Raw genomic sequence first — 11601 nt, 5'->3', positions numbered from 1 at the left:
ATGCAGGCCTAATTTGAATTCTAACTGACAGTCTAAATGCCATAACATACCAAAGCTCTTAATAAGCCCTTCTACTGAAAACTGAACAATATGAATTACATTGGCTCTTTTGAAAGAAAAAGAAAATGCAACAATCAAAAGCTTGCTCGTTCAAGTAAAGGGATAGCCTACTGACAGATACAAATAAATAAATAACAATTCCCCAAAAGGTAAAACAAAAAACATCAGCAAACAAGAAGATGAATTCCTTGTTCCAGTTAATTGTGAAATCACATGCAGGCTTACCTATTTACGTCCTTAAATTCATGTAATGAAATAAAATAAGCAGAAAAGGTAACTATTTTTTTTAGGATATTCTATTCCAGTAAAATCCGGTCCATGCTCAGGATGCTATAAATCGCTTATAGGCAAACATCCTCTCAAGTCCAAATGAGAAGCAGTAGTTTTCACCAGGGAGCTCAGCTCCGTGCGGTACCAGTTCCATGTATGACTGGTTTATTAATAGTGCTAGTGCACAACTTCATTCACAGAGTGAGAATCGACCTCAACAGCGCCCTCTGTCGTTATAATAGCATGCTGCACGTTTGTATTCTGGTGTAAGACAGTAATAGTACACTTAATGTTACTTACATGTACTGTGTACAATTTTGAGGGATTTGTACTTTACTTGAGTATTAGTAGTAGAACATTTCCAATTTCCAATACATTTACTTCTACTCCACTACATCTTAGTTCCAAATATTGTACTTTTACTTACATTTATTTTAGTAACAAGTAACTTTAGTTACGAGTTACTTTTGTAGATTTTGATTATTATTACAAAACATATATTTACCACTTGAATGCTATTTAAACCCATACACACTTTTCATATCTCATTATTTTTGTCTTTATTTGTTATTGTTTGCCCCTACGTTTAATGTCTGCAACGGAACTAGACGCCGTCGGCTCACTTTGATGACGTAGGGGAGTGAAATGCAAACGCTGGTGACAGTCGTGACAGCGGCAGATCAACCAATGTTCACAAGATGCACTTCACTTAAACTGTCTTATAAATGCCTGTGTTTTAGTCCGAATAAGCTTATGAATACCACGTCAGCATGAACAGACTCTAGATTGGAGTTTATCAGTTAGATATTGGTAGGTATACAGGCTAACAACATGTCGTTTCTCGTGGATTCAGTGATCATGTTCACCTCACAGGTACGTTTAAGTTAACGACAACGTTACTTTAGTTTGCATTTGCAACATAAACAAGTGCAGCTGAGATATGATGTCAAGCTAATAGACCACCTGACGTGGTGGTTTATGATGTCAGGTGGTTGTTGCCTTTTAGCACCTTCATATTCAGATGTGATATTTTCTTTTAACTTCTAGTAGTTACTATTGCACAACATAGCTTATTGTAATGGCAGTGTAAAGTGTATGGTCCATAAATAAATGGTCAGATGTGATATTTTCTCACCTCTTAGTAAACTCTAAACTCCTTGGTAGTTACTATTGCACAAAATAGCTTTTGGTTATGGCAGTGCATGGTCCATAAACCATAATACACTAACTAATATGACATTCATTTCTTACTAAACCTCCCCTACTCCCCATTCTGTTCAACTACCCACTCAGGTCCTGTTCTTTGGATTTGGATGGTTGTTCTTTATGAGACAGCTGTTCAAAGACTATGAGGTAGGCTATGCCGTCATCTCCTTATGCTATTCATTTCAACATGGTGACAGATGTATTATGCATGTAATGTCTGGACCACCCCACTAACCCATTGAATATGGATTCCAACTAACCATACTTGAATACATAATTACTGATTAATCATCACATCTGCAATCTAATGCCTTATACATGTAGTCCATTAGTAGGGCTGGGACGATATGACAAATCAATATCACAATTTACTTAAATAATTTTCCTCAATTGCGAGTAATAAACGAGTATTTAAATGAAAATATACAGAAAATAGTATCTAAGCTCAGAAGTTGCGATGCAAAGTGTTGTGAGTTTGTAAATCAGCAATTTTTAATATTTTTGTACGCCATCATTGTACGATGACGGGCAATACAGGGTTAAGTGGAGGGCGGCATAGCTCAGGGGTAGAGAAACCATTATTAGAGCACGAAGGGTTCCCAGTTCGAATCCGGGCTCCCCCTGAGTGAATGTCAAAGGGTCCTTGGGCAAGACTCTGAACCCCTAGTTGCTCCCGGTGAGTAGGTTGGCGCATGGTTTCCTCCGCCACCGGTGTATGAATGTGTGCGTGAATGGGTGAAAGTAATGCACAATCTCTGTAAAGCGCTTTGGATAAAAACGCTATATAAATGCACCATTTACCATTTATTAAGACAAATCGATTTAGTAGATGATGAAAATCTATTAATTTTTTTGTTGATCTGTGAATATTCAATTTATGTCGATTCTTGAATACCGGTATTCCATTAATTAACATACATGAGCAATATTAAGTTGGTTAACCTATTATTGGCTCTAAATATCTTTTTTCCTTTTTTTTTCTTTATATATTTTCAGTTAATTGCCCAGCCCTAGTCCATAGTGGCAGTGGTTATAATAATCTGTCCTAACTTGGTGGTGATAAAGTATGTTCATGTTTGTTGACAGGTGCGTCAGTATATTGTTCAGGTGGTTTTCTCTGTCACCTTTGCATTCTCATGCACCATGTTTGAACTTATCATCTTTGAGATTCTGGGTGCCTTAAGCAGTAGGTACGTACAACAATGTTTTCATCTGTGGAAATGTATTATTTCTTATTGTTTATGTGATACAATTGTAGCCCTTGTTTATTCTTAATACTCAGTTCATGTCTCTTGTTCTGCAGCTCCAGGTACTTCCATTGGAAGTTGAACCTGTACGTGATACTGCTAGTGCTTATCTTTGTGGTGCCTTTCTACATTGGCTACTTTGTGGTCAGCAACATACGTCTGTGTGAGTGCACCTCATTTGTTCTCTTGTAAGAAAACAAAAGCAACAACAATAAAATAAAAATCTCCCTGCAGCTTTCATTGAGTGATATATTCGGCTTTGTTTGACACATGTTCTCACAGCGTTTTTTTGTTTGTGTGCAGTGCAGAGACAAAAGTTGCTTTTTGCCTGTGTGGTGTGGTTTACCTTCATGTACTTCTTCTGGAAGTTGGGAGACCCATTTCCTATCCTCAGTCCAAAACATGGTAAGTAGAGATGCTCCATTTATATATTTAATGATTCTTCTTACAAAACATTGACATTGTATATTAAATATAAACATTAGGAGATTGCAGGCTGAGGTCCTTTAGTATCAAATTCAATTTGTAGGAGTTGAAAATGAGGTTACATTCAGTCCCACAGATGAATATTGTGAAAATAGCTGATCTAGCTTGTAGATCGGCAAAGCTCATAGAGGCAAAGCCGATAACCAACAAAGCCGATAGAGGCATTATCGGCCGATCGCGATCACTCACCGATCAATCGGCACATCTCTAATGGTAAGCATAATACCTCTTGGTAGTGTACACATTCAGCCTTTCCCATTAGCCATATAGATCGTTTATTGTTCAAGAGTGACATAAATATAACAAATTAGGTGTCATGCCTCTTATCATGCTTCTTCAATCCTTTATCTCCATGGAGCACCAAAAGTAAAGTGATATGATGAATAATATTCTCTCTGTTTCCTAGGCATCCTGTCCATTGAGCAGCTCATCAGTCGTGTTGGAGTGATAGGGGTCACACTCATGGCTCTGCTGTCTGGCTTTGGTGCTGTCAACTGTCCTTACACATACATGTCGTATTTCCTCCGGTGAGCTGCAAATACTGATGTTATGTACCGTATATCAACAATGAGTAAATTGTATTATGTGCATTCAATGCATATTATGTATGAATACATGTATCCTAACAAACATATGTCAACATGTGTCAAGGAAGACACACAAGAGAGTATACTTACTACTTAGTTTGTATAATGCCCAATAACCCTATATACTTTGTTTGCTACATTATCCTTTCTGCAGAAATGTGACAGACAGTGACATCCTTGCTCTGGAAAGAAGGCTGCTTCAGACTATGGATATGATTGTCAGCAAGAAGAAACGGTGAGGAAATCAGTCATTAGACCCCTCTCCCTTTATTCGCTTTCTTTTTTTAATTTGTAAAACATATATTGCCCTCAGCTTCTTGGACCGTATTCACAATGTATTTTATTATAGCATTAAGAGTTCTCCTAAATGACTCTTTGGGGGGAGTAGCATTAGCATAACATACATTTACAGTATGTACACACGTCATCACAGATCATATTACCATGTAATTATAATTTAAATATCAAGTGGACCCAAGGTGCTAACCTATTGCTTCAGTGGAGAACAGTGAAGTACTGTACAGTTCTCATGGGTTGGTTTCTCTCGGAAACCAATAAGAAATTTGTTTTGTGTGGTGTTTTTGAAATGTTCTTCGTGACTATATTGAGCTATATTTTAGCCTCATGTATATGTATTGTGAATAATGGTCCCTGATGTGGTTGTTGTGTCATGACCTACCATGTGTTCTATGTGTCATTTTTGTTTTGTGTAGGATTGCCATGACCCGGAGGCAGATGTACCAGCGCGGGGAAGACCAGAACAAGCCGACAGGATTCTGGGGCATGATCAAGAGTGTCACCTCCTCACCAGCGGGCACTGAGAGTATCCTTCACACAAACAATGACTATGAAGATGAATAGTCAGGATTTCATTTTAAACCTGGCCCACGTGCATGTATTGCATGTACAAATTTATGAGCATAATGACTCTTACACACCGGGACGTTGTATTAATGAAAACAAAAACAAAAAAGAGTGTAATGCAATGGTTCACAAACTGGGATTAGCTGAATATGCAACATTGTACATCTGCATATTTTTAAAGTGACAATGTATGGACCTTTAAGACCTTTTTTATACAAATTGGTCAAATTGTCAAATATTACGCATTAAAGAGGCAAATCTTCGCAATATTTATTTGTGGAATCGAGTCAAACTGAATGTAATGCCTACAATTCCAAGTGCTTGTCAGGGTGGGTGGTCCCCAGTTCAAATGTTATTATTTTGGGGGGTCGCAGTAGGGCCTCTGCCACCCATCATGATGCCCGACGCACAACTAGCCGTCGGGTACCCCCCCGCACACGCAGGTTTTCCGGTCGGGTGTCTTTATGCGATTCTAACTCAGTTGAATGCAGATTGCTTATGCACGCTGTAACAGCAACCATGAGCCATAAGTTATATAACAACAGCATATAATAGATCTAATAGCACAGCACCATAACAGCACTGCCAAAGTTGATATTTCAAAGTTGTTTTCCAACTAAGAGATCTGGGCATGGATAAGTTAACATGAGGTGGAAAAACGTTTGATTCTTACTTTTGCAATGCATCAGGTCAATCTATGACCGTTGATGAATCTCTCCACTGTGTCAGTGTGTGAGTGAGTGAGCCACATAATGAGGCCCCACCCCAGTTCAAATGGATGAAACCATTGAGCAGGATACAGTATATGGGGCCAAGGGTGATCAGGCATCACGCACGCTCGCATGCATGCCATGATAATTTATGTGGAGCAAATACATATTAGTTATTATGATTATGATCGGCGTGGTGTGTTGTGTGCGTCATGTTATCAGCAGCACTGGGACACAGCCTGAAAGGTTTGGGTACCATGGGTGTAATGGATGGTGGTTCCTTGACTCCATCCTTCCAGACCTCTCGTTGATTCAGCAGGAAGTTGATGCGCTGGAGGAGCTGAGCCGACAGCTATTCCTAGAGACTGTGGACTTGCAGGCCACCAAGGTCACACACACACACACACACACACACACACACACACACACACACACACACACACTGTTTACACATTCCATAGAATGAACCCAAATTCACCTTTACATTAACAGTGGATCCTTGATCCTTTTGTTATATTGTTGATGATGTACTGACATATTATCTTGTTTATTATTGTGATGTTATCTGCTTATTGTAAGTCGCTTTGGATTAAAAGCGTCTGCTAAATGCCTAAACTGTTAACTGTAAACTGTAAACTTGATGTCTGTATAACTAATTACTTCATCCTATCTTTCCTTTTTAGGAGCGTATTGAGTACTCCACGACATTCCAAGGGAAATACTTTAACTTCCTGGGCTATTTCTTTTCTATCTACTGTGTGTGGAAAATTTTCATGGTGAGAGTGAGAGAGAATTGCAGTCATGTGTCATTTGTGTCACACACACGCATAATGGCTCCATTTGTAACGCTCAGCGTAAGCACTTCGTGTCTGTGGTTTATCAAGTGGGGTTTAAGCGTATGCGGTTTAAAAATGTTGGACGCTGCAGATCTTCAGCCTTATTCAGACTTGTTATTCTGTTTCTCCAAACTAGGCCACAATAAACATTGTGTTTGACCGTGTTGGAAAGACTGATCCAGTGACAAGGGGTATTGAGATTACAGTGAACTACCTCGGTATCGATTTTGATGTAAGTTCTCTCTCTCTCACACACACACACACACACACACACACACACACACACACACACACACACACACACACACACTACTCAGAATGTTTCTGTGATGCCAGCCCATTAAATTCAGGTTCTGCAGTAAAAACAACTATTTTTTCCATGCAAACACTAACTTGATCTGAGTGTAACAGAAAACATGCTCTGAAAAACATGATGTTATCCTGCATAGTGGGAATAGAATTATTTGTCTCCTTCTTTGCTGAAATTGAATAATAACATTACTAAATTGGGATTTTATGTGTGTTGGGGTGTCTGGATTTGTTCAGAACCAATCTGGGAACCCATCTGCAAAGAAATGTGTCTTGAGAGATTAGTTCAGAGCAGACTGCTGACATGTAAGTCTGTACTTGTGTAGTACAACTACACGAGTGTCAACAAACTTTAAGATCACAAAGGCTGAGCAGGTAGAACACATGACATGCCCTTAAAATTGACTGATTAAATTGTATAAACAAAAATCACAAAACATCTCCCTTTTTTTGCATCTGCCACTTGAATTAAGGTGACTTGATTGATTGACGTCAAGAAGGGCCTGTCAGCTCCCTTAATTGCTTTATAGGCAAACCCACAATGCAACGCTTCATTTTCAAATGTTGAGCACAGACGTCAGTACCATTACAAAGTTATCTATCTATAAATGCGAGAAGTCTCTGCGTGTCTGTCTGTCTGTCTGTCTGTCTGTCTGTGTGTGTGTCTGTAATCCGCGTATCTCGAGAACCGTTCGTCCCACCGGCTTCAGATTCGGCACGCGCGTTCCCCGCCGCGGCACGGAGTGCAGTGCCGGGTCTCGACCCGACCCGACGCGCGGTTTTCCCGAACCGGCGCGAAACGTTCGGAATCTCCTTATGCGGGGTTGATTGTTGACATCAGGCTGTTCCGGAGGAAAACGGCGAAAGCTCTGACTCATTGTGACATCACTTCATAAAAGGCTCTGACATCACGTACGCCACATGAGTCAACAAAAAATCTCTGTGATTGTGTATGTATGTATGTAATCCGCGTATCTCGAGAACCGTTCGTCCCACGGGCACGCGCGTTCTCCATATATGGGCATAAAATGAATGCCCCCATATATGGGCATAAAATGGATTGCAGACAGACAGATACAGATATCTCCATATATGGACATAAATGGACAGAGGCAAACAGATGGTCAAAGATCTCCATATATGGGCATAAAATGGACGCAGACAGACAGATACAGATATCTCCATATATGGGCATAAATGGACACAGGCAAACAGATGTTCAAAACGGGTCCTATGACAACAGGTATAATGAGGTTTGCATTAAAGGGGGAACCGGCACTGTGTCTGCAACACAGTTGGAGGCACAGACAGATACTCCATATATGGGCATAAAATGGACGCAGATAGACAGATATCTCCATATATGGGCATAAAATGGACCCAGAACTATAACTGCAGTGATCTCCATATATGGACATAAAATGGACGCCGGCAGACAGACAGACAGATACAGATATCTCCATATATGGGCATAAATGGACACAGGCAGACAGATGGTCAAAACGGGTCCTATGAAAACAGGTATAATGGGGTTTGCATTAAAGGGCGGGGCATTCATTCCCTATTTACATTGTTCCGAGTTGGCCAGGTCGCCGACTAGACGCTGGGCCGCCCGAGCTTCTAGTATATAAAAATGTGCATGGTAGTGATGCGCGCGTCAGCTTTTTTTCATAGCCCGCGTCACCCAGAGCCTGCACGGAACATAACCCGCCCGCCCACCCCGCAGAACAATGTACAAATCAACTTAGCCGCCCGCCCCGCAACCCGCGTTTAAAAAAAAGATGGTATATCATCTCCACAATAGCTCATCTTTATATACGGCTCTTCTAAGTACCCAAAGTCACTTTACAGAAAGGTCTACAGTAGCACAATATTGTCATAGGCTAAATAAACAAACGTGTTGTTCAAATTGGGGTTTAGCCTATTTGCCAGCAAAAAGACATTCATTCAAAGACGTTCATTCTCTAAATCGCGGGGGCATCGTCGGGGTAAGAATGGTGTTTCAGGTTTTATGTCAATCATATTTATACAGCGCCTCGCACTTCAAACAGACAGCAAAAGACGGACAATATTAAATCCAGTTGGTTATTGATTTATCACCAGATTGGAGAGATGGGAGCGACTCGAGGTGAGCGTGGTTCATTCAGTAAAGAAATCCGTCTCACTAGCGAAAGTTGTGTTTCAAATCATATCCATTGACTGGCTGGTTATATAACTTAACCGACACAAAGTATTTATAAACAGACTTGTGTGGATGACAGAGACATTTAAGTGAAATCCTGATCAGCGACACGCGCTGAATTGTTTGTGAATTCCTAATCTCTGCTGTGCTCACGTTGTGTGTCTGATAGTGTGAGCGCAAATGTTGGCACATGTGGTTCGCGGCCCCAACAGGAGCGGAATTGGGACGGTCCTCGCACCAAGGAGCGCTCCAAGCCTCTCTGGCGCATTTTAAAACTCACTCGCTCATGCTCAATTCAAGTGTATTCAAAACGTTGTATTCTTCTTATTATAGGCCTACTCTTATTAAGATATAAAAGGCAAAACAAGAGCAGGTGATTTATATATATATATTTTTAAACATGATAGTGGTGATAACCCGCCCGCCCGCCGCCCGAGTCTGAAACCTTGACCCACCCACCCTTATCGCGGGCGGGTTGGCGGGCGCCGGGTCGGCCCGCGCATCACTAGTGCATTGCAAAGAACCCGAAAACCTACTTAAGGCTACCACTTCCATATTGAATGGGTGGAAGACTTTTTTCTCCCCACTGTTGCCCATTCTAAATGTGTTTGTCTTATACTCTAACTATGAAACGCCAGCGCCACTATTACATCTTTTAAGTATTTTCAGCAAAGGATAATATCTTTTTTTGGTGGGTAGATCTTGTTGAGCTCGTTATTTTAAAAGTAGATCTCAAGTAAAAAAGGTGGGCACCCCTGCTTTAAAACAATGCATCTGGTTCGTCCAATGTGATTGTGATGTCCATGTCAAAATAAACATAACATGACCTTAACATTCATATATTGACCTTCCTTTCCCCTTCATTTTTCTCCCCTCAGGTGAAGTTCTGGTCCCAGCACATTTCCTTTATACTAGTAGGAATAATCATTGTCACGTCTATACGAGGTCTGCTCATCACCCTCACTAAGGTGCGATACACACAGTTATCACTGACGCTTTACATCACTATTTTCAAAAGGTTGAAAAAACGGAATGTTTTTTAAATATTATTTCAAAACATTGCAAAACGAACAGATCTACAAGCTCCCAGTGCTTTGCGGTGTGACACATTGTGCGCTTGTAGATCAGCTATTTTAGCTACTGTATGTGTCATAAGACAACGTATACCGCATAGTAGTTCAAGATGCTTCTTTTTTGGTGTAGCAAATCCTTGCTACTGTACATTTCTTTCTTTCTTTTTTTCTTTCTTTTTATTTATTTCGAACATCATGCAATACAAAATCACAATAAAAACAATAGTAAAAATATAATAAAAAATATATTATATATTATTGTTTATATTAAAAAATATAAACAATTACCATCATCTCAAACAATAAATCATAAATGTGTTCGAAAGGGAGTAGGAAGAAGCTGATGTTTATAATATCCTACCCCTTCATATCAATTTAATACAGTGTTAACACAAATCTTGTGAGAAATATATATACACATATTAAAACAAAAAGAATTATAATAGATGAACACACACACATTTGAACTTCACATACAGTACCATACTCTATACTGAATATATGTATTTTACATTGTTCATCACATATTCTGCTTAGCTCTTTCCTTTTTATCTTCACGTTTCTAGTTCTTCTATGCTATATCCAGCAGCAAATCCTCCAATGTCATTGTGCTCGTCCTCGCTCAAATCATGGTGAGTAAGCAAGCTTGCTTTATTATGGTCCTGTATAGATTAGTGGTTTCCAACCTTTTGCAGCTCAGAAGAGGTGAATTAATTCCAGTGTATGACTTTGACAATATATTAAATCTCCGCGATACGATTATTGTGAGTGTTTAAAAAAAAAATCACGATAAACGATAACGATTATCGTCCAATCCTACTCCCCGCTCACCCCTTCCGTTTTCTGTCTCACAGGGGATGTACTTTGTGTCATCTGTACTGTTGATGCGTATGAGCATGCCTCTGGAGTATCGTTCCATTGTGACGGAGGTCCTGGGAGAGCTGCAGTTTAACTTCTATCACCGCTGGTTTGACGTCATCTTCCTGGTCAGTGCCCTGTCCAGCATCCTTTTCCTCTATCTGGCTCACAAGCAGTCACCAGAGAAGCACATGGCCCTCTGATCGTCTCACAGCCTCCTACTTGGAGGTGACTCCTAAACCTCTGTGACTTTGAAGCTGAAATTTAGAGGAGTCAAGAACTCGCTCCCTTTTATTTTTTATATAAGAAATCATTATATGGTTCGTCTGTGCTTGGCCTTGTACTTCCTGAATCAGGAAGGGCTGACTGTTGGATAAGGAATGCTTATAAATGGGAACAATGGGAATGTGGAATTTGGACGCCGGTTCGGTTTAGGTGAGAAAATTGACAAAACAATGTTGTTGTTTTAGTTAGTTTGGATTTAATTTTAACTTTAAAAATGCAAATGCTTGAAATCTCTGCCAGTCAGTGTGCCCATAAATTCATACTCCTTTGACCAAAATCAATCTTGCTCTCAGTTGGACAATTGAGCTCCCAGCTTGACTCCGATCTAGGCAGCCCGGCCCATATGAAGGGATGAGGAACACATTGAGTGCACTGACAAACTCTGTCCTATGGTAGTTCTGATAGTCAATGTCTGAAACCCAAGCACTATTGTTTGTTGTTTGTTGCGATCAACCAGTACATGTTAACAGTTTGACAGTAGCTTCCATCTAGCGCTGATGGTAAGTGTTTGTGCGTATCTACTGTTTTTACACCAGAGAGACGGACTTTGGAATAAATCGGATGTGGCCGTTGACATTACTTTGTGTGTCTGTAATATTTGTTACTAATATTGGGAGGAATGCAATTC

The 11601-nt window shown here is 40.1% G+C and overlaps 1 protein-coding gene across 1 annotated transcript; it reads left to right on the top strand.

Annotated features, from left to right (window-relative positions):
• Nucleotides 1–972: 972 nt before the first annotated feature.
• On the top strand, nt 973–11552 carry LOC308307760 (Golgi pH regulator). Its single transcript, XM_080753037.1, has 14 exons — nt 973–1203; nt 1624–1683; nt 2623–2726; nt 2840–2946; nt 3087–3188; nt 3676–3796; nt 4011–4091; nt 4570–4679; nt 5730–5818; nt 6114–6206; nt 6403–6498; nt 9636–9725; nt 10397–10462; nt 10685–11552. The coding sequence occupies exons 1-14, from the start codon at nt 1162–1164 to the stop codon at nt 10889–10891; spliced, it is 1368 nt and encodes a 455-aa protein (XP_080609163.1). The 5' UTR covers nt 973–1161; the 3' UTR covers nt 10892–11552.
• The last annotated feature ends 49 nt before the right edge of the window (nt 11553–11601 follow it).

Source organism: Nannobrachium achirus, assembly GCF_963921795.1.
Source record: "Nannobrachium achirus genome assembly, chromosome: 22".
In the NCBI taxonomy this organism is placed as follows: domain Eukaryota; kingdom Metazoa; phylum Chordata; class Actinopteri; order Myctophiformes; family Myctophidae; genus Nannobrachium; species Nannobrachium achirus.
Note: the sequence above shows the minus strand (reverse complement) of the source record. Positions and strands in the feature narration are given on the sequence as shown.